Below are 21,095 nucleotides of genomic sequence, written 5' to 3'. Positions count from 1 at the left end.
TGTCATCCCATTGATTGAAAACACCTGACTCTAATTTCACCTTCAAATTAACTGCTAATCCTAGAGGATCACATACTTTTGCCACTCACAGATATGTAATATTGGATCATTTTCCTCAATAAATAAATGACCAAGTATAATATTTTTGTCTCATTTGTTTAACTGGGTTCTCTTTATCTGCTTTTAGGACTTGTGTGAAAATCTGATGATGTTTTAGGTCATATTTACGCAGAAATATAGAACATTCTAAAGGGTTCACAAACTTTAAAGCACCATTGTACCTACAAAGTACCCCATGTGGAGGTGTACTGGATAAAATGAGGCAAACTAGGTCAAGAGCCTTCAAAATTATACAATTTTGATAGCTTATATGCCAGTTTGCACCAAAACACCCCATATAATTCTGTTTAAAAATAATTAAAGTAGGATTTTTGCTTCGGATTTCTTTATTTCGGTTTTCCAAAGAGATTCAACTAGGCACCAAACATTAGGAGCTTTTATAAATGTTGGCCAATTATTCATGAATGAATTGCTCATCTCTCCTATATATGCCAGTGTGATTGATCACTATGACAATCTCTCTATGAATACCAGAGCTCATAAGATGCCCTACTGTCTATTTCAGTGGAATCAAAGGCAGGCTGACCTCAGACTAGAGGTGTTACGGTATCATATTTCATTGGTATGAGAACCTAGTCTAAAAATATCATGGAATCAATCGACCCTTTCGAAAACACACAAGCTGCTGGTGAAAATGAAATGAAAAATATATTATGAAATCTTTGTACAAAAGTACAAGTGTAAAAAAGAAATCTTATTACAAAACCTTGTACATATACCCAAAACAAAATGCAACAAAAACACCAAATCCACTATTTGTTTGGACAATTACTTTTCCATAAAACATCTTACACTGTCAGTATCACATCGTTATAAGCTGAAAGACAGAGTGTCTCAGAGGAAACATATAAATAAATAAATAAATAAATAAGCAAGCAAGCACAGTGGTGTAGTGGTTAGCACTGTCGCCTCACAGCGAGAAGGTCCAGGTTCGAGCCCAGCGGCCGACGAGGGCCTTTCTGTGCAGAGTTTGCATGTTCTCCCCATGTCTGTGTGGGTTTCCTCCGGGTGCTCCGGTTTCCCCCACAGTCCAAAGACATGCAGGTTAGGTTAACTGGTGACTCTAAATTGACCGTAGGTGTGAATGTGAATGGTTGTCTGTGTCTATGTGTCAGCCCTGTGATGACCTGGCGACTTGTCCAGGGTGTACCCCGCCTTTCGCCCATAGTCAGCTGGGATAGGCTCCAGCTTGCCTGCGACCCTGTAGAAGGATAAAGCGGCTAGAGATAATGAGATGAGATGAGACATGTTTGCTGTTAGCATATTAGCCTTAGCGTGTTAACATGCCATTTGTTAGAATCTTAGCATGCTAGCTGTTAACATGTTAACCTTAACATGTTAGCATGCTAGCATTAATGTCTTAGTATGTTAATGGTTAACATGTAATTTTTTAGCATGTTAGCTGTTAACATATTAGCCTTAGCATGCTAACATGCTAACAGTTAACATGATAATTGTTAGCATGCTAACTGTTAACATGCTAGCCTTAATAAGTTAGCATGATAGCTGTTCTGCTACAGCTAAGCAAGCACACTTTGCATTTTTTTGGCGTAAATGCAGTCTAGTTCTTGATTCTAAGAGTCCTGTTCTTGGCTGGCAGGTGTGGAAACCATTGTGGTATTTTGCTGTTGCATGTTGAGATGCTTTTCTGCTCGCCACGGTTGTAAAGAGTGATTAAACGAGTTACCATATCCTTCCTAGCAGCTCAAGCCAATCTGGCCATTTTCCTCTGACCTCTCTTATCAACAAGGCGTTTGTTTCCACCCACAGAACTGTCACTCACTCAGTGTTATTTGTTTTTCACACCATTTTGTGTATTCTCTAGAGACTGCTGTGTGTGAAAACCCCAGAAGAGCAGCAGTTTCTGAAATACTCAAACCAGTCCATCTGGCACCAACACCCATGCCACAGTGAAAGTCTCAGAGATCAAAATTTTTCCCATTCTGATGTTTGAAGTGAACATTAACTGAAGCTCTTGATTTGTATCTGCATGATTTTATGCTGTCAAGGGAATGGCTGATAACTGCATCAAATAGCAGGTGCGTAGGTGTTCCTAATACAGTGGCCGGTGAGAGTACATACTATACATACAGTGGTGCTTGAAAGTTTATGAACCCTTTAGAATTTTCTATATTTTTGCATACTGTAAATATGGCCTAAAACATCATCAGATTTTCACACAAGTCCTAAAAGTAGATAAAGAGAACCCAGTTAAACAAATGAGACAAAAATATTATACTTGGTCATTTATTTATTGAGGAAAATGATCCAATATTACATATCTGTGAGTGGCAAAAGTATGTGAACCTTTGCTTTCAGTATCTGGTGTGACCCCCTTGTGCAGCAATAACTGCAACTTATGCCGCTTTTCCACTACAAACGCGGCTGAGTCGGGCTGAGCCGTGCCGTGCTGAGTCGGGCTGAGCGGGGCTGTTGGAGTTGCATTTCGACTACAACCGCGCTGAACCGTGCTGGCTGGAAGTGGGTGGACACATTGGGTGGAGTTAGCGAAAGTGGGTGGACGTCACGTGATGTCGTTAAGCAGCGCAAACAGTGACATCAGTGAGCTTTTAAGCGGTAGTCTCACGACCCGAACAGTAAACAATAAACATGGAGGACATGGAGTCGTTAGTGTTGCTGGTCTTGGTGCTGTGGCTTGTTGTCACCGACTACGCGGACAGATACTGGCAAGAGCGTATAGATGAGGCGAGGCGCATAAGGCTTCAGAAATTCTCGTAATTCGTAATTATTCTCCTTCCGGGTTTGCGGTGTTTACAGATCCCAGCGTGCTCGCGGGGCGTGTGTGGGCATGTGAGGACACGCCTCCTCACCAATCAGTGCACAGGGAAGTGTCTGCTCACGCCCCTAACCTCACTTGGCTCGCTTTGGCTCGCTTCAGCCCCACTCCAAAACGGTGCGAGTTTTAGGGGCTAAGCAGGGCTGAAGCGAGCCGAGTCGTGCTGGTTTTTGGTAGTCGAAACGCGAGCCGTGTCGGGCTGAAGTGAGCTGAAAAAGGGTAGTGGAAAAGGGCCATAAACGTTTCCAGTAACTGTTGATCAGTCCTGCAGACCAGCTTGGAGGAATTTTTGCCCATTCCTCTGTACAGAACAGCTTCAACTCTGGGGTGTTGATGGGTTTCCTCACATGAACTGCTCGCTTCAGGTCCTTCCACAACATTTCGATTGGATTAAGGTCAGGACTTTGACTTGGCCATTCCAGAACATTAACTTTATCCTTCTTTAACCATTCTTTGGTAGAACGACTTGTGTGCTTAGGGTCGTTGTCTTGCTGCATGACCCACCTTCTCTTGAGATTCAGTTCATGGACAGATGTCCTGACATTTTCCTTTAGAATTTGCTGGTATAATTCAGAATTCATTGTTCCATCAATGATGGCAAGCCGTCCTGGCCCAGATGCAGCAAAACAGGCCCAAACCATGATATTACCACCACCATGTTTCACAGATGGGATAAGGTTCTCATGCTGGAATGCAGTGTTTTCCTTTCTCCAAACATAACGCTTCTCATTTAAACCAAAAAGTTCTATTTTAGTCTCATCCGTTCACAAAACATTTTTCCAATAGCCTTCTGGCTTGTCCACATGATCTTTAGCAAACTGCAGATGAGCAGCAATGTTCTTTTTGGAGAGCAGTGGCTTTCTCCTTGCAGCCCTGCCATGCACACCATTGTTGTTCAGTGTTCTCCTGATGGTGGACTCATGAACAGTAGCATTAGCCAATGTGAGAGAGGCCTTCAGTTGCTTAGAAGTTACTCTGGGGTCCTTTGTGACCTCGCCGACTAGTACACGCCTTGCTCTTGGAGTGATCTTTGTTGGTCGGCCACTCCTGGGGAGGGTAACAATGGTCTTGAATTTCCTCCATTTGGACACAATCTGTCTGACTGTGGATTGCTGGCGTTCAAACTCTTTAGAGATGGTTTTGTAGCATTTTTCAGCTTGATGAGCATCAACAATGCTTTTTCTAAGGTCCTCAGAAATCTCCTTTGTTCGTGCCATGATACACTTCCACAAACATGTGTTGTGAAGATCAGACTTTGATAGATTTCTGTTCTTTAAATAAAACAGGGTGCCCACTCACACCTGATTGTCATCCCATTGATTGAAAACATCTGACTCTAATTTCACCTTTAAATTAACTGCTAATCCTAGAGGTTCACATACTTTTGCCACTCACAGATATGTAATATTGGATCATTTTCCTCAATAAATAAATGACCAAGTATAATATTTTTGTCTCGTTTTTTTAACTGGGTTCTCTTTATCTACTTTTAGGACTTGTGTGAAAATCTGATGATGTTTTAGGCCATATTTATGCAGAAATATAGAAAATTCTAAAGGGTTCACAAACTTTCAAGCACCACTGTACATACTTGAACTTCTCGAATTCAAATGCAGACTATTTACTCAGGGTAAGTAGGACAGTGCCATCCCTAAAATAATGCTGTCCCAATTGTAAAATGGTAAGTAATGTTGACCCAGCACAGCACCAAGCAGGAAAAAAAAATAAAAACTAGACCTGCCTTCAAGTTCAGGATACTCTGAAAACTCAGAGGTGTCCAAATGATGCCTGGTTAAATTTGTTAGAAAGAAAACTTGTCCGCGTTCTTCCAACCACACAAAGCAAAGAACAAAATTTAAGGAGGAAAATAGCTGGGAGTGCACTGACCATAGTTTTCACACTCACCTCATTATTTGCACTCTCTATGAATGAGCCTCCAAAGAGAGCAGCCATCCAGTCACAACTGGAGATCAGCAAAGGCTTATGGGCATTGATGGTGCCATCATCCAAACTAAACACCACATCTTCCAGAATGACAAAAGAAGACCATGAGCAAAAGCTCTTGTAAAATTACTGATTAATATAATTCATAATCATTCATAATTACGTATTAGGCAAAATGTTGCAGCATGGATAGTAATCATTCTATTTCTTTATTCACTGCTGCAAATAATCTGTATTGGAATCATGTCTTTTACCTGTGAAGCTGTTCTTGGCAAGACACTCCTTAATCCTGTTGGCTTTTCTCACATGAAATGCTTTTGTGATTTCCTTATTCATAAAGCCTTCTTTGTTCATGATATTCTCCACCATCATTCTTAGGTCAAAAACCTCTAGGATCTCAGCAATCTGAGCAATCTTCATCAGGTCTATTTCCCTTTCATTCAGTTCTCCTGTGTACAGGAACCTCAGCACTGCATTGAAGGGACCCAGCTGGAAGGAGTTATCCATCTTCACCACCGTCATGACAGCTGCTCTTCCTGTTACCGGGTTAACCACGCTTTCTTTGTGGATGCTCTGGAAGGCCTTGCACCAAAATGCCAAGGACAGCTTGTTGTGGTGGTGCTTGCCATCAAAGCTCATTACCTTCAGAGTCCCATCACTTTTGGAAGCCCGTAGGGAGCTAGGGGAGAGGTTAGGCACCACAGCCATGGCTTCATCTGTGTCTAGGCTAAAGGTTCGCATCAGGTGCTCTCGTCTGTGACGTTCTGTCGCAACCATGCACTGGGACTCTTCGGAGATGTCCATCTGGAACAGGTCATAGAACTTGGAGGATGAGGTAGATAGGTAGATCTTGTGGGCAAACACATTGAAGTGTTCTTGAACAATGAACAAGACATCAGCACAGAAGGGGTTCTCCAGCAGTCTCCTGGGGCCATCTTGGTTGTTCCGTGGACAGTCTGGGATCTTGATTAGCGGTGGTGGGGCCTTTGGCGGGAGGAATGGTGCCTGCAAGAGGGGCTTCTGGACCTTCCGTAGATGAGACTTCCAGAACTGAAGGTGGCGTCTGGAGATGAGAGCAGCTCGGATAGCATTGTCAAAGATGTCTTTAATGCCAAACTGATCAAAGACACTTGTCTCATAGTATGGAATCCCCAACTCCTTGGCGACTTCCCACCCTCTCTCTGGGGGCAAAATATCGCCTGGTTTTATAGGCCTGTTTTGAGACAAGAGATACTCATTAAGTTAAAAAACAAAAAAATTGCAGTCAAACTCTGAAGAATAAGTACATAAGCAAATACCTTGCTAATGGCCGTCTAGCCCGGTTGACAGCCTCCAAGTCTGCATAGCGTAGGTCAAGTTGACACCCTACTAGAATAACAGGTGTACGTGGGCAGAAGTGTTTGATCTCCAGGTACCACATGGTCTTCACATGATGGAGGGAGTTGGGATTGGCAATGGAAAAGCAGAGAACCACGACGTCAGACCTTGGGGTATACAAATAAAATAAAAAAAAGTAGCTCTAGCAACTGGTCAGCCATAAAACTTTGTCATACTAACAGAAGGCAAGACATCACTTGACACAGCATGCTAACAAATGTGCAGCAAAGTATGCTGTACATGACAGGAGCCAAGCGGCATCTGTAGCAACACCATAGTCCTGCAGCGTTTGGTTGGCATGCAGAGGAAGGACCTGCCTCCAGGCTCGATGCAGGCTCGACAATGACCTTCTAACAGGATGTGAAAAGATTGCCTTTGGTTGACACCCACATCCTTGAAGACGTCTGTCTTATGCAGCAATGAACAACTTCGGCAATGCTTTTTGCAGGCCGCTTCAATGAAGACCAATTCAAACATGGGGAAACAAAATGACAAACGAAAAAGGAAACCAAGGAGGAGGACATGCAGACATACTGACGCGTGGCTGGCATACCTTCTCGGCGTGAGGTTAGTACACTGTCTATGCTGACAGGAGGAACACCAGCAACCATACAAGAACAGTGAACAATGTATGATCACCCCTTCGTCATCATCCACCAAAGGAATTGCGCGGTACTCGCTGACAGGGCAAGCGATGGACGCAGCTACCACACCACACAGTCAAACTGGAAATGCAGAAAGTTATAAAGAAGCGAGTGGACTTGCAGACTTACAGTGTCTTGATTATGATCAGGCTCACATTAAGGTCCTAGGTGCCCTATGAACAAAAACAGGCAGAGAGCAATGCTCTGTAGTAGTAGATGGCCCTTACAAAATAGATCCCGTGATATTATTAGTTTTCTCCTCATTTGTACCAAAACAATCTTTATTGTCTATCATAAAACTGTGACTCAAACCCTGCACCTTTCATCATGAAATATGTCATTGAGAGCAAATATATAGCCCTTTATAGTACTATGAAACAGATAACTTGGCACAAGACACTTAATCCAGGGCTGTTTTGACTCTTTTTATATGTACCTTGCTAAAAACTATTATACGTCAAAGAGGAAGTGAACGAGAATGAACTCTCCATGGGTATGCTTGATATATGGGATATTACACAGCTCAGATAACAGTTGCCGAGTTAAAACCTTTCCAGGAAGTCAATGGCCTCCTGAAAGCACGACCTCTCTGGCCAAAGAAGAGCCGATAACGTATCAACTCTGCAGTGTGGCAATGTTGGCCACAATCAATGCACTACTCTGGAACCATTTAGTATAAAGAACATAGCATGAGGGTCAGAGACCATCCAAGTGCATATCAGCTTGATCAGGTCAATACATCTGGTAAAGCTAACCCACACTGTGGGGCATTACATACATGGTCATATTTGCCATGACCCATATTTATATTTTTAAAATCAGTATAGACTTTAAAAAAATGACCTTTGGTTTACGGCACAGTTTCTCATTACTTGTTTCTAATTCAGCTCCGAACCAATCAGCATTCAGAAGGTGCTCCATCTCTATTCACTTCTCTTCGCAGGTAGACACATGGGGCATTCGGAGGAAGGTGATCCCCAACTAAATATACGGCAACTCATGTGTCAGCATCCAGAAATACTGTACGTCTTCAAAGTCCACAGTTCCTCCCATAATTACTAAATAAGGATAAAGGACGTTGAGGTCCAGTGATCACCCAGAGGCTGCCCTTCTATCTTCATGCATCCAGGGCTGATTCTATGGTTTATATCCTCAGCACTTTTGTTTTATTTTTAGGATCCAGTAAAGCAGGGAGAGGAGATATGGCACCACAGAATGCAATTCTGTCAAGAGGGCAACTGGCCCAAGGACAGGGAACGCGGCATGGTGTGGCCAGGCCACTGTGTACATGGGTGTGGATTTGCTGACAAATGCACCAAATCAAGGAGCAAATTTGCTCTCAGGGAACATACAGAGACTTCAAGCAGCGTGACTGCTGTTGTCCTGTTTTCTTACGAGCCTACTTTGCAACTGTCAAAAGCAAGAAAGACTAAAAGACTCTCCAGTCAGCATGTGCTCAAACCGTCAAGCACCATCTGCCACACACTTGCAAAGAACACAAAAGCTTTGCTAGAACATATCTAAAGAACACTTGTCCCCTAAATAGTGCAAGTGTATTTTTTTTTACAGTTGTCGTCAAGACAACTGTTGAGTAATTTATACCATTTGTCCAAATTAAAAAAAAAAAAAGAAACTGACATGATGCATTGTATTGCGTATTCATATACCAACTATGAAGCCTTCATAGATAAGACCACAATTTCATTTCTTATAGGATGCTTTGTGAATGGTTGCCAAATAACAATATTTGAAATAACAGGTACACAATGGAATGGTTGTTTGTCTCTGTGTCAGCCCTGCGATAACCTGGCGACTTGTCCAAGGTGTACCCCGCCTCTCGCCCATAGTCAGCTGGGATAGGCTCCAGCTTGCCTGCGACCTTGTAGGACAGGATAAGCGGCTACAGATAACGGATGGATGGATGGATGGATGGATGGAGGTACACAATGGGGAATGGGGGCAGCCGTGGCTTGAAGGTTAGAGAAGCAGTCTTGGGCCCAAAGGGTCGCCGGTTTGATTCCCAGGACTGGTAGGAAAAATATGAGGGGAGTTGAGTGAATGAATCTAACCCCCAACTGCTCCCTGGGTGCTGTAGTATAGCAGTCCGCTGCTCTGGGTATGCAAGTGTTCACTTGTGTATGCATGCATGTGTTCACTGCTTCAGATGGGTTAAATGCAGAGGAGGAATTTCGCTGTGCTTGAGTACACGTGACAAATACTTCTTCTACTACTACAATGTTCAGAATTCAGCTCCATTTCACTTGAAATAGAATTGGGGTCAAATCGAGGGTGTATCAGTGATCATATGATTGACCTCACAGGTTGTAAATGCGGATTCAATACAAGGTGCTAGGTTTCATACAAACTCATACCGAGATGAAAATATTCGATGATCACAATGGTTTGAAAATGTAAAACAAATACAATAAAAAGACATGAAAACACTGGAGGTGATGAAAAAGAAACCATGAAGCCATATGAGTTAAATTAAAGCTCTATAAATGGTCGCGTTGGATGCATGTCATGTTTATGTCTCTACACAAAAAGTTTCAGATTTCAGTCTGATGTTTGTAGAAAACCCGAAAAGGATCTGATCGCAGGATGCTGCTACAATTTCACAGAAGCTCGGAGGGATCAATAGTTGCGGCCAGAGTAAATCTTATTTAACTTCCGCTTTCGTCTGGTCTCTTTTAGGAACGCTGCGGATACGGTTACATATTGTTAAAATGATCTCGTCTTACCTGCCGTAGGCAAAGCGTCTGTCTTTGTGGTGGTCTCCGAAGGTGTCCCACAGCCTGAGGGACACACTGACATCATCCACCACATCTCTGGACCGCTCTAATACCTGCAGACGAACACATTTATCACAATCACAGCCTGATTTTGCCCAGGTAAAACATTCAGATGTATCCAAAAATGCTTTCATCATGTTCTTAAAGATTTTATGATCTACGGTGCCAGTCAAAAGTTTGTACACCCCTACTCATTCATAGGTTTTTCTGTATTTTGACTTTTTTCTACATTGAAGAACAATACTGAGGACATCAAAACTATGAAACAACATATGGAACATATATGGAATTATGTGGTAAAAAAAAAAAAAAGTGTTCAAAAATATGTTTCATGTTTTAGATCCTTCAAAGTAGCCAGCGTTTACCCTGATGATGCTTTGTACACTATTGGCATTATCTTAACCAGCTTCATGAGGGAGTCACCTGGAATGCTTTTCAATTAACAGGTGTGTCTCGTCAAAAGTTAATTAGTGCAATTTCTTGCCTTCTTAATGCGTTTCGGATCAAATAGTAAGCATACAGTAAATAGCCCCATTTGAACAGCCCAACTGTAGTAATCCATTTTATGTCAAGAACCGCTCAACTAAGTAAAGAGAAACGACATCCATCGTTACTTGAAGACATGAAGCGTCTTACTTAAAACTAGGTACTAGGGCTGTAACGATATGCGTATCGAAATCGAAATCGCGATACGCAGAGCCACGATCCGTATCGCGATACAAGAAGGCAGAATCGCGGTACACCCTTTCAAACTTCTCCTCAGCCCAAAAACAGAGGCGCTTCCAAACTTCAATTTATGAATACTTTACTTTTTATTTAAATTACATTTTAAACTTACTTAAATTACTTTTATTTTTTTATATCTATTAGTAAGTCGTTTTTTCGCCGACCTGCGACAATCTTCTGCGAGTCACGCAACGTCCACACTCGCCACTGGCAGAGCATTCATTTCTTTTAAGCGGTCGCCATTCTGGTTGCGACGCGGGGAGCGAATCTGTAAACAAGCAGCTCATTGGCTGGCTAGGTGTGCCACAAGCCAATCACAATCACTTGACCGGAAAGGCATGCAGTGTTGCCAGATTGGGTGGGTTTAGGTGCTTTTTGGCTGGTTTTGAACATATTTTGGGGTGGAAAACGTTAGCAATATCTGGCAACACTGAAGGCATGTCTGCTTGGGCGGAAGCCTTCTGCGGCAGTTACATTTTGACACGCGAGCAATGTTTCACCATAAAAATTCCGTAATTTCCATCTGTTTTCCGCGATCACAGAAAATCATTGGCCCTATGAGAGTGAGACAGTGAGAGAGCCACCCCCCCCAAAAAAAATCTTAACGGATTTACACGATTTGGAAAAATGACTTTTTCAGAACCGAAAAAAACAAAGCTTCCGGCTCAACAGTATTATTTTGAGAAATCAAACAGTCTTTGGATATACATTTGTTCATTTTTGCATACATATTACTCATTCTCTGCAGTGGTCTGAATTATTTGTTATTAAATAGTTAATGTAAGTAAGTAAATGTTAATAAGTCAAATTTACTACTTTAAAAAAAAATTTTTTAAAAATCGTGGGCGTATCGAATCGTGGGTCAAAAATCGCGATACGAATCGAATTGTGAGTTGGGTGTATCGTTACAGCCCTACTAGGTACCCTATGGGTACATGTGGCTACTGCTTATAAATAAAATTGTTTTCTGATACAATGTCCATACAGTAAATATAGCATATATACATTTGATCAATTATACTAGCCTCATCTCTTGCAAGCATCACCAAGCTGTGAGCAGCATCAGGGCTTTGTTCAAAATACAGTGCTGTGAACGAGATCTATTTTCAAAATAGTAAGAAAGCACTTGGTTATGAATTGTCTGAGATGCATTATTTAGTACTAATGAGCACATTTTGTTTCACAAGCGTAAAGACTCTAAAATAAAAAATAAAATTAAATAAATATCCGCCAAAAAAAATTACAAAACCTTTCATTTGACCTTTCAGAAGAACCAAACAAAAGCTGTGATAATCAAAAGGTAAATTTTCTTAAAATAAACGCCACTTACTTGATATCAAATCCGTAGCCTTGGTGAACCACGAGGTGAATTTCATTTGTCTTTTTATCTGCCGATTATCTTCCGATGCTACGAAGTTATAACGAGGTTTTTCTTATTTCGTTTCTAGTTCCGATTAGTTCCAGAGTTTATCAAGAAATAGAACGGGTAATCGAACTTGATCAGGATAAGTGCTGATTGGTTATGAAGTTTTGCTATTGTTACACTCATACTTACATTCTTATACTCGTTCTTGTGTACCTTTGATGACGCGAGATCAACTGTTCTTATCGCTAGATCACGATTCACCGTTCTGGTGATTGTAATACTTGTGCGTATGCGCATACGCATTGCGCTATTGTTACACTCATTCTTACATTCTTACAACACGATGATAACGTGAGATCAACTGTTCATATCGCAAGATCACGATTTGCCGTTCTGGTGATTGTAATACTTATGCGTATGCTCATGCGCAGTGCGTGATTGTTACACTCCTGCAGCACAATGACATAGTCAGGGATGAGAGTGGGTGGTCACCAAAAAAGCAGAAAACAAGATGGCGCCCGAAGCCGGGGGTCTGGGAGGGATACCCCCCAGGAAAATTTTGAAAAATAAGGCCTTACAAACCACTTTTCCTGCAATCTGAGCTGTAGTAGATAAAAAATCTGTTGTCTTTTTTTATATATTTACATGAAAATATGTTTCAAATCAATAGGAGTATTGTTTGAATTCAAAATAAAATCACATTCTACATTCAAGGGTACGGTTATAATTTATGATCAACAAAAATGACAAACTAAATTCACATTAAACGCAAGTTTTATTAATTATCAAAATGTTCATATATTAAATAACATTTCTTAGGGAGAAAAGGTCAGTCACCCTATGTCCTTACTAGTCGCATATGATTTCAAAGTCTTTTGAAATATTTAAGTTTTCAAAACTGTCAGCATTAATTCAGATTTACTGACCATCATATACATGTTCAATGTATTAAATCAAACGAATGCTAAGTTTATGGGATAATGTCTGTGTATACTTTATACATTTATAGTTCAGTCACTTCTCATTTTCATTTAATCATTTCGACTTCTTCTTCAGCTTTTTGGCCAAAGACAAAAGCTTGTCAGCCCTCTCTCTGTTTTTTATACCAGCATCGATTTCACGTACCTTCGCTTCGTCTCGCTTGTCAATTGTATTCGGCATTTTGAGTAAAAAAGCCGATACGAAACAGAAACGTATTTTTGAAGCGCAGCGACGACGAACATGTGCAAGGTTCAATAAAATAGAACGATGCGGGTACTTTTGTAAGAACTGTTATGATTGGCTTTTGTTCTCTCCCACACTCTTGTAACAACTGTTATGATTGGCTATCATGTGCTCGCCAGCGATGTTTTGGCCAATTACATTGTAGAAAACACGTATTCTACCGCGAGACTTGGCGAGACTAAAGATGGCGAAAATGTAAACATGTAACATCGTCGTACGCTTGAGTATCACGAAGGAACATACCCCAACCCCCCTCAATGAAAAAAACATCTCAACGGATTTGGCATAATATCGATTTTCGCTCAGAAAAAGCGGAAATCCGCCGAAAAGCGGAAAACTCTCATCCCTGCATAGTGGTTAGGCGGTAGCCGCAATAAAAATAAAGAAAAACGTTTAATTAGAAGACATGTCCAAACTTCTGACTGGTACTGGATATTATGTTAAGTTCTTCAATCCTCATTTTACTCTTGTTTAATATGTCGAATGATCATGTAAGTTAGAAGAGATTTACCTCTTGGCAGACTCGGTACTGATCAATAGCCCAGACTGTTGGGACATGGGTGGCCAGCAGCTGGTATTGGGTCAAAGTGGTGTTACAAGCTCGGGCACAAATAAGGCGAGTCTTCCCGACAGCATTGTCTCCCACCACAACACACTTTATTGTTTCTACGTTGGGTCTTTCGTAGTCCATTCTGCACCCCGGTATCCTGTACGTGGAAAGGATTTGATATTCAGCCACACTGCAGAAACACACAGGGAACAGACAATGTATCTAGCTAATCACAGGTTTCTGTACATGAGCCACAAAGATCACTGACCTTCCCTTAGAGTCACTGAAAATGTAATACAGGACTATGTTTTCACAACCGAAAATAGTCACCCTGTATCTTGTTCCTGCTGAGCCGAACAATTCAAAATGTCCCCTCTTAGTCTTTCTATAGCGTGAGGATATTAACATTCAAACTATGACAAACTATGAGGTTGTTATAGATTAAGGATTTAATGGGGATTTTTTTTTTTTTTTTTAAATGTCCTATCACTGACTGGGGTTTATTTAAATTCATATATCATTAGATTACCCAGCCAACAGGGTTTTTAAATGGGTTACCATTAGAATGATGGATTTTCCTCCCAGCTCTTAAAATGTCTCACGTATACTAGTTTACACATTAAGATTTTCATAAGAATAATTACAGAGTAAGTATCGCTTGGCATTTAACAGTTATATAGTTCATCAAAATAACCTTCTTATGAGATTATCATTTTCCAGTCATTAATCATGACATCACTATAAGTGAGATATTTTTTTATCTGATTATACAGCATGACACAGCATTATTTATGATAATCACATTAGCCATTCCAAAAAAACAGAGTAAAGTGCATTATGGGTATTATGTATAAGATAAGATATGTTGCTTGGGCAACCTATTGGTCTCTGTGTACATGTTCTCCACAATACTTTCAATACTGCCAACATGTATTAAATTATTAGGTTATGTATTACATCCAAGTTAGTACTACTTCATTTCCCAGAGACGGTCAAAGAATCCTTTCATTTAATTTCATATACAGTGAAATATCTGAGAGCGCCAGGGAAAATGCTTCTAATATGCATTTTTTTCTCATTTAATACAACAATTTTCATGACAAATTATACTATTGGGGCGGCACGGTGGTGTAATGGTTAACACTGTCACCTCACAGCAAGAAGGTTCTGGGTTCGAGCCCCGTGGCCGACGAGGGCCTTTCTGTGTGGGGTTTGCATGTTCTCGCCGTGTCTGCGTGGGTTTCTTCCGGGTGCTCTGGTTTCCCCTACAGTCCAAAGACATGTAGGTTAGGCTAATTGGTGGCTCTAAATTGACTGTAGGTGTGAATGGTTGTTTGTCTCTGTGTATCAGCCCTGCGATGATCTGGTGACTTGTCCAGGGTGCACCCTGCCTCTCACCCATAGTCAGCTGGGATAGGCTCCAGTTTGCCCATGACCCTGCACAGGATAAGCGGTTATGGATAACGGATGGATGGATTATACTATTGACAACAACTTGAATGAGGAGTAGAATCTTTGAAATATTTCAGAGTTTCTTAGTATTTGTTCTGTCCCCATGACAGTGTGCACTCGAGCTGCCATGGACCCCAAAAGTTTGTGCAAAACCTTACGATCCATGTTTAGACCATCGTTTTTAGATTTCAGATGAAATCCATCAGTGTCAGACATATACATACACATCTAACCAAGTTGGCTTCTTAATGCATTTGAGACCATTAATGACGGCGTAGCTCATTCTAGCCCCGTCTAGTCCAGAAGGAACGATCTAAAGGGGGTCACCTTGCGCAATAAATGTTGCAAGCTATATACGTTATATACAAGCTATATATAGAAGCTATATACGCCGTAGGAATACCGACCTATTTGCCAGAAAGAATCCAAAATGGTGAGGAATTGACCGAGAAGAAGTGATTTTTGTTGAACTACTCATTAAGGCGTAATTAGTTCATCTCATTCTCATCTCATTATCTGTAGCCGCTTTATCCTGTTCTACAGGGTCGCAGGCAAGCTGGAGCCTATCCCAGCTGACTACGGGCGAAAGGCGGGGTACACCCTGGACAAGTCGCCAGGTCATCACAGGGCTGACACATAGACACAGACAACCATCACACTCACATTCACACCTACGGTCAATTTAGAGTCACCAGTTAACCTAACCTGCATGTCTTTGGACTGTGGGGGAAACCGGAGCACCCCGAGGAAACCCACGCGGACACAGGGAGAACATGCAAACTCCGCACAGAAAGACCCTCGCCGGCCACGGGGCTCGAACCCGGACCTTCTTGCTGTGAGGCGACAGCGCTAATCACTACGCCACCGTGCCGCCCGTAATTAGTCCATAACTTCATTAATAATTGTAATTAAGCACATTTCGGTCGAAGTTATATGCACCTTAGGTGCCCCTACCTTCATGCCAGAAAGAATCAAAATCGGAGAAGAATTGAGGGAGAAGAAGCAATCTGTATGGAAACTGCTCGTTAGGGCTTAATTATTCTATATCTTCATTAATAATTGTAATTATGCAAATTTGGGTAGAAGCTGGGCGGCACGGTGGTGTAGTGGTTAGCGCCTCACAGCAAGAAGGTCCGGGTTCGAGCCCCGTGGCCGGCGAGGGCCTTTCTGTGCGGAGTTTGCATGTTCTCCCCGTGTCCGCGTGGGTTTCCTCCGGGTGCTCCGGTTTCCCCCACAGTCCAAAGACATGCAGGTTAGGTTAACTGGTGACTCTAAATTGAGCGTAGGTGTGAATGTGAGTGTGAATGGTTGTCTGTGTCTATGTGTCAGCCCTGTGATGACCTGGCGACTTGTCCAGGGTGTACCCCGCCTTTCACCTGTAGTCAGCTGGGATAGGCTCCAGCTTGCCCGTGACCCGGCACAGGATACAGATAATGGATGGAGGTCCTGGAAACCTTGTTACAGTACATGGCATCATGGCAAAACACACAAAAAAAAAATCCATTGAACATAAACAATCATGGCCAAATCAAAGTCACTGAGATTTTATATGGTTCGGTTTGAAGTGAACATTAACTGAAGGTCTTGACCTGTATTTGTATAATTTTATACATTGTGCTGCTGCCACATGATTAGCTGACTGGAAAAGTCACATGGATGACCAGGCATATAGGTGTACCTGTTAAAAAGTGTCCAGTAAGCACGTATAGAACAACTCCTGCACTTTCCATGGACTTTGTAATCAATTCATGGTGAAATGTATTGATCAGCACAAACAAACCTGCTGATGATGATGATAAACACTGATGCAACAAAAATACCAAAGTCTTTCCAACACAGTTCACGTTAAGGCATTGAGACACCCTGGACAAGTCGCCAGGTCATCACAGGACTGGACAACCATGCACACTCACACCTACGGTCAATTTAGAGCCACCAATTAACCTAACCTGCATGTCTTTGGACTGTGGGGGAAACCGGAGGAAACCCATGCAGACACGGCGAGAGAGAACATGCAAACTCTACACAGAAAGGCCCTCGCCGGCCACTGGGCTCGAACCCAGGATCTTCTTGCTGTGAGGCGACAGTGCTAACCACTACACCACTGTGCTGCCCCAGGTCCACTCTGTTCTTTTAAAAAAAATGAACAGATTGGAAAAATCATTGACAGTAGTATCTCTAGATCTGCTTGCATGCATGAGGTAGCTATTGATGATGTTTCCATGAACTGACCTACAAATAAGCAAGAAGAGAATTGTGCTGTAAGCTTTCAATTAGTCATGTGATGCCTGCTTATGGGTAAACTTAATATGAAGATTGAAAACTGACCGGGGCAACACGGTGGTGTAGTGGTTAGCACTGTCGCCTCACAGCAAGAAGGTTCTGAGTTTGAGCCCAGCGGCCAGCGAGGGCCTTTCTGTGTAGAGTTTGCATGTTCTCTCTCCCCGTGTCTGCGTGGGTTTCCTCCGGGTGCTCCGGTTTCCCCCACAGTCCAAAGACATGCAGGTTAGGTTAACTGGTGACTCTAAATTGACTGTGAGTGTGAATGGTTGTTTGTGTCTCTATAGCCCCTTTTCCACCAGGGCTGGTTCGGGGCCAGTGCTTAGTTTGGAACCGGGTTTTCTGTTTCCACTGACAAAGAACTGGCTCTGGGGCCAGAAAAACCGGTTCCAGGCTAGCACCAACTCTCTGCTGGGCCAGAGGAAAGAACCGCTTACGTCAGCGGGGGGGGGCGGAGTTGTTAAGACCAACAACAATCGCAAGACCGCGAAAGGTCGCCATTTTTAAGCAACGGGAAGCAGCAGCTGTACAAACGCGAAGTCATCCATTATTATTGTTGTTGTTGCTGCTGCTGCTTCTTCTCCGTGTTGTTGTTGCTACGATAGTCGCGCCAAGGTTTATACAAACGCAGCGACGTAATGACGCGGCTCTGCTTAGCACCCCGAGCTATGGAAAAGCAAACTGGTTCTCAGCTGGCTCGCAAGTTGAATTAGTTGTGAACCAGCACCAGCACCGGCCCCGAACCAGCCCTGGAACTGATTTGGTGGAAAAGGGGTAATATGTGTCAGCCCTGCGATGACCTGGCGACTTGTCCAGGGTGGACCCCACCTCTCATCCATAGTCAGCTGGGATAGGCTCCAGCTTGCCTGCGACCCTGTAAGACAGGATAAGTGGTTACAGATAATGGATGGATGGAAAACTGAGCAGAGTAATACCTATTGTTTATTTCTCCAGAACAGACACGTGACTGAAAACCAAAAGAAGACGTCAAACCAAGTAGGCTTTGTGCTGGAGTACTAGTGTAAATAAAGAACAGGTAAGTGCAGAGCATTTTTTAAGGATTTTCCACTAGGAGACCAACTGGTCTGGGCAATACAATCACAGGCCCCAGAGTCCATGTGGCTGCGGCATATTCTGTGATGCAAAATGGTTCACCAATCACCATACAGACAAACACACTACAGTGACTACACAGCTATCAAGAGCAATTACCAAGCACAAATGTGATGTCAAAGACACTCAAGAGTTACACAGTAATGACATCGGATTCTGACAGCCATCTCAGTAACCAAATTTTATTTTTTTCTTAACCAACATGATCTTGTGTGTATATCTTATAACATAGATCTTCGTTTTCCTTGTTAAATGTATACTTACATGGTACTTGGTTAATTAATTGCAACTGATTGAACCAAATAAGGCGGCACGGTGGTGTAGTGGTCAGCGCTGTCGCCTCACAGCAAGAAGGTCCGGGTTCGAGCCCCGTGGCCGGCGAAGGCCTTTCTGTGCGGAGTCTGCATGTTCTCCCCGTGTCTGCGTGGGTTTCCTCCGGGTGCTCCGGTTTCCCCCACAGTCCAAAGACATGCAGGTTAGGTTAACTGGTGACTCTAAATTGACCGTAGGTGTGAATGTGAGTGTGAACGGTTGTCTGTGTCTATGTGTCAGCCCTGTGATGACCTGGCAACTTGTCCAGGGTGTACCCTGCCTTTCGCCCGTAGTCAGCTGGGATAGGCTCCAGCTTGCCTGCGACCCTGTAGAAGGATAAAGCGGCTAGAGATAATGATGATGAGGGTGGCACGGTGGTGTAGTGGTCAGCGCTGTCGCCTCACAGCAAGAAGGTCCGGGTTCGAGCCCCGTAACCGGCGAGGGCCTTTCTGTGCGGAGTTTGCATGTTCTCCCTGTGTCCGCGTGGGTTTCCTCCCCCACAGTCCAAAGACATGCAGGTTAGGTTAACTGGTGACTCTAAATTGACCGTAGGTGCGAATGTGAGTGTGAATGGTTGTCTGTGTCTATGTGTCAGCCCTGTGATGACCTGGCGACTTGTCCAGGGTGTACCCCGCCTTTCGCCCGTAGTCAGCTGGGATAGGCTCCAGCTTGCCTGCGACCCTGTAGAACAGGATAAAGCGGCTAGAGATGATGAGATGAGATGATTGAACCAAATGATAAGACATAACTTGGTTTAAAATTTGCTCTCCCAGTGAAGCTGGTTTGGCATTGACTAGGAGACCAAATGGTCTCCCAGTAACTATGTTAAAAAATGCTCTGGGTAAGTGGACAGGGAAGTGCAAGGGCTGGATTGTACACACACACACACGCATAAAAAAAGGCACCCCACCCCAATCCCCACCCACCTACCTACCTACCTGCCTACTGTGTCCGTGGGTTTGTGCGCTTTTCTTGTTGTCTGGACTTGAAGAAGAAGGCGACCTGCGCCTTGCTTTATTTCCTCTGCAGAATTAACTCTCCGAGTGCTAGCTGTGCAAACAGAGCGAGATCCTTCCCCGCTCACTGTAGTCTTCCTCCTCCCGGAAATAAACACTCACACTCTTCACTATGCTGCACTGGGTCTCGCGCTCGGCTGCAGCCTGCACGCGCTCTGACTCTCCATTCACGAGCGCTAATAAAGAATCAGCCGCAGCCCCCTTAGTGACGCAAGCGCTCCCTCCCTCCCGCCCACTGTGACGTCAAAGAGCCGCGCGCTATTAATAGCAGGCGTTACGGTTTCATTCAGTAAAAAACAAACAGAGCGCTGCGTTCCATTGAGGAGCAGCGGCAGGGTCGGGCTGCAAAACAACGCGCTTTATCCATGTTACTACAACATTCTACATCATTAGTCTACAGTGGTGCTTGAAAGTTTGTGAACCCTTTAGAATTGTCCATATTTCTGCATAAATATGACCCAAAACATCAGATTTTCACACAAGTCCTAAAAGTAGATAAAGAGAACCCAGTTAAACAAATGAGACAAAAATATTATACTTGGTCATTTATGCATTGAGGAAAATGATCCAATATTACATATCTGGGGCGGCACGGTGGTGTAGTGGTTAGCGCTGTCGCCTCACAGCAAGAAGGTCCTGGGTTCGAGCCCTGTGGCCGGCGAAGGCCTTTCTGTGCGGAGTTTGCATGTTCTCTCCGTGTCCGCGTGGGTTTCCTCCGGGTACTCCGGTTTCCCCCACAGTCCAAAGACATGCAGGTTAGGTTAACTGGTGACTCTAAATTGACCGTAGGTGTGAATGGTTTGTCTGTGTCTATGTGTCAGCCCTGTGATGACCTGGCGACTTGTCCAGGGTGTACCCCGCCTTTCGCCCGTAGTCAGCTGGGATAGGCTCCAGCTTGCCTGCGACCCCGTAGAAGGATAAAGCGGCTAGAGATAATGAGATGAGATGAGATGAGATTACATATCTGTGAGTGGCAAATATCCGGTGTGACCCCCTTGTGCAGCAATAACTGCAACTAAACGTTTGTGGTAACTGTTGATCAGTCCTGCACACCGGCTTGGAGGAATTTTAGCCCATTCCTCCGTACAGAACAGCTTCAACTCTCGTGGGTTTCCTCACATGAACTGCTCGCTTCAGGTCCTTCCACAACATTTCGATTGGATTAAGGTCAGGACTTTGACTTGGCCATTCCAAAACATTCATTTTATTTTTCTTTAACCATTCTTTGGTAGAACGACTTGTGTGCTTAGGGTCGTTGTCTTGCTGCATGACCCACCTTCTCTTGAGATTCAGTTCATGGACAGATGTCCTGACATTTTCCTTTAGAATTCGCTGGTATAATTCAGAATTTATTGTTCCATCAATGATGGCACAGATGCAGC

At 43.2% G+C, this 21,095-nt stretch overlaps 1 protein-coding gene across 3 annotated transcripts in view; it reads right to left on the bottom strand.

The window, feature by feature from the left end:
* The window catches only part of rhobtb1 (Rho related BTB domain containing 1), a 40,373-nt gene extending 20,530 nt beyond the window's left edge, over positions 1-19,843 (bottom strand). Inside the window, exons 1-6 of one of the 3 annotated variants that reach the window (XM_060939588.1) lie at positions 19,632-19,843; positions 13,502-13,730; positions 9,624-9,727; positions 6,160-6,345; positions 5,116-6,074; positions 4,823-4,941 (exon numbers count right to left, since the gene is read on the bottom strand). In XM_060939588.1, coding sequence (XP_060795571.1) covers positions 4,823-4,941; positions 5,116-6,074; positions 6,160-6,345; positions 9,624-9,727; positions 13,502-13,681 — 1,548 coding nt within the window. In that variant the 5' untranslated portion in view covers positions 13,682-13,730; positions 19,632-19,843. Of the gene's footprint in view, positions 1-4,822; positions 4,942-5,115; positions 6,075-6,159; positions 6,346-9,623; positions 9,728-13,501; positions 13,731-14,690; positions 14,774-19,631 lie in introns of those variants that run through there. The other 2 variants (XM_060939589.1, XM_060939587.1) reach the window with 2 other exon arrangements.
* Between the last annotated feature and the right edge of the window lie 1,252 nt (positions 19,844-21,095).

Source organism: Neoarius graeffei, chromosome 14 (genome assembly GCF_027579695.1).
Source record: "Neoarius graeffei isolate fNeoGra1 chromosome 14, fNeoGra1.pri, whole genome shotgun sequence".
Lineage (NCBI taxonomy): Eukaryota > Metazoa > Chordata > Actinopteri > Siluriformes > Ariidae > Neoarius > Neoarius graeffei.
This window is presented reverse-complemented; position numbering and strand designations above follow the sequence as displayed.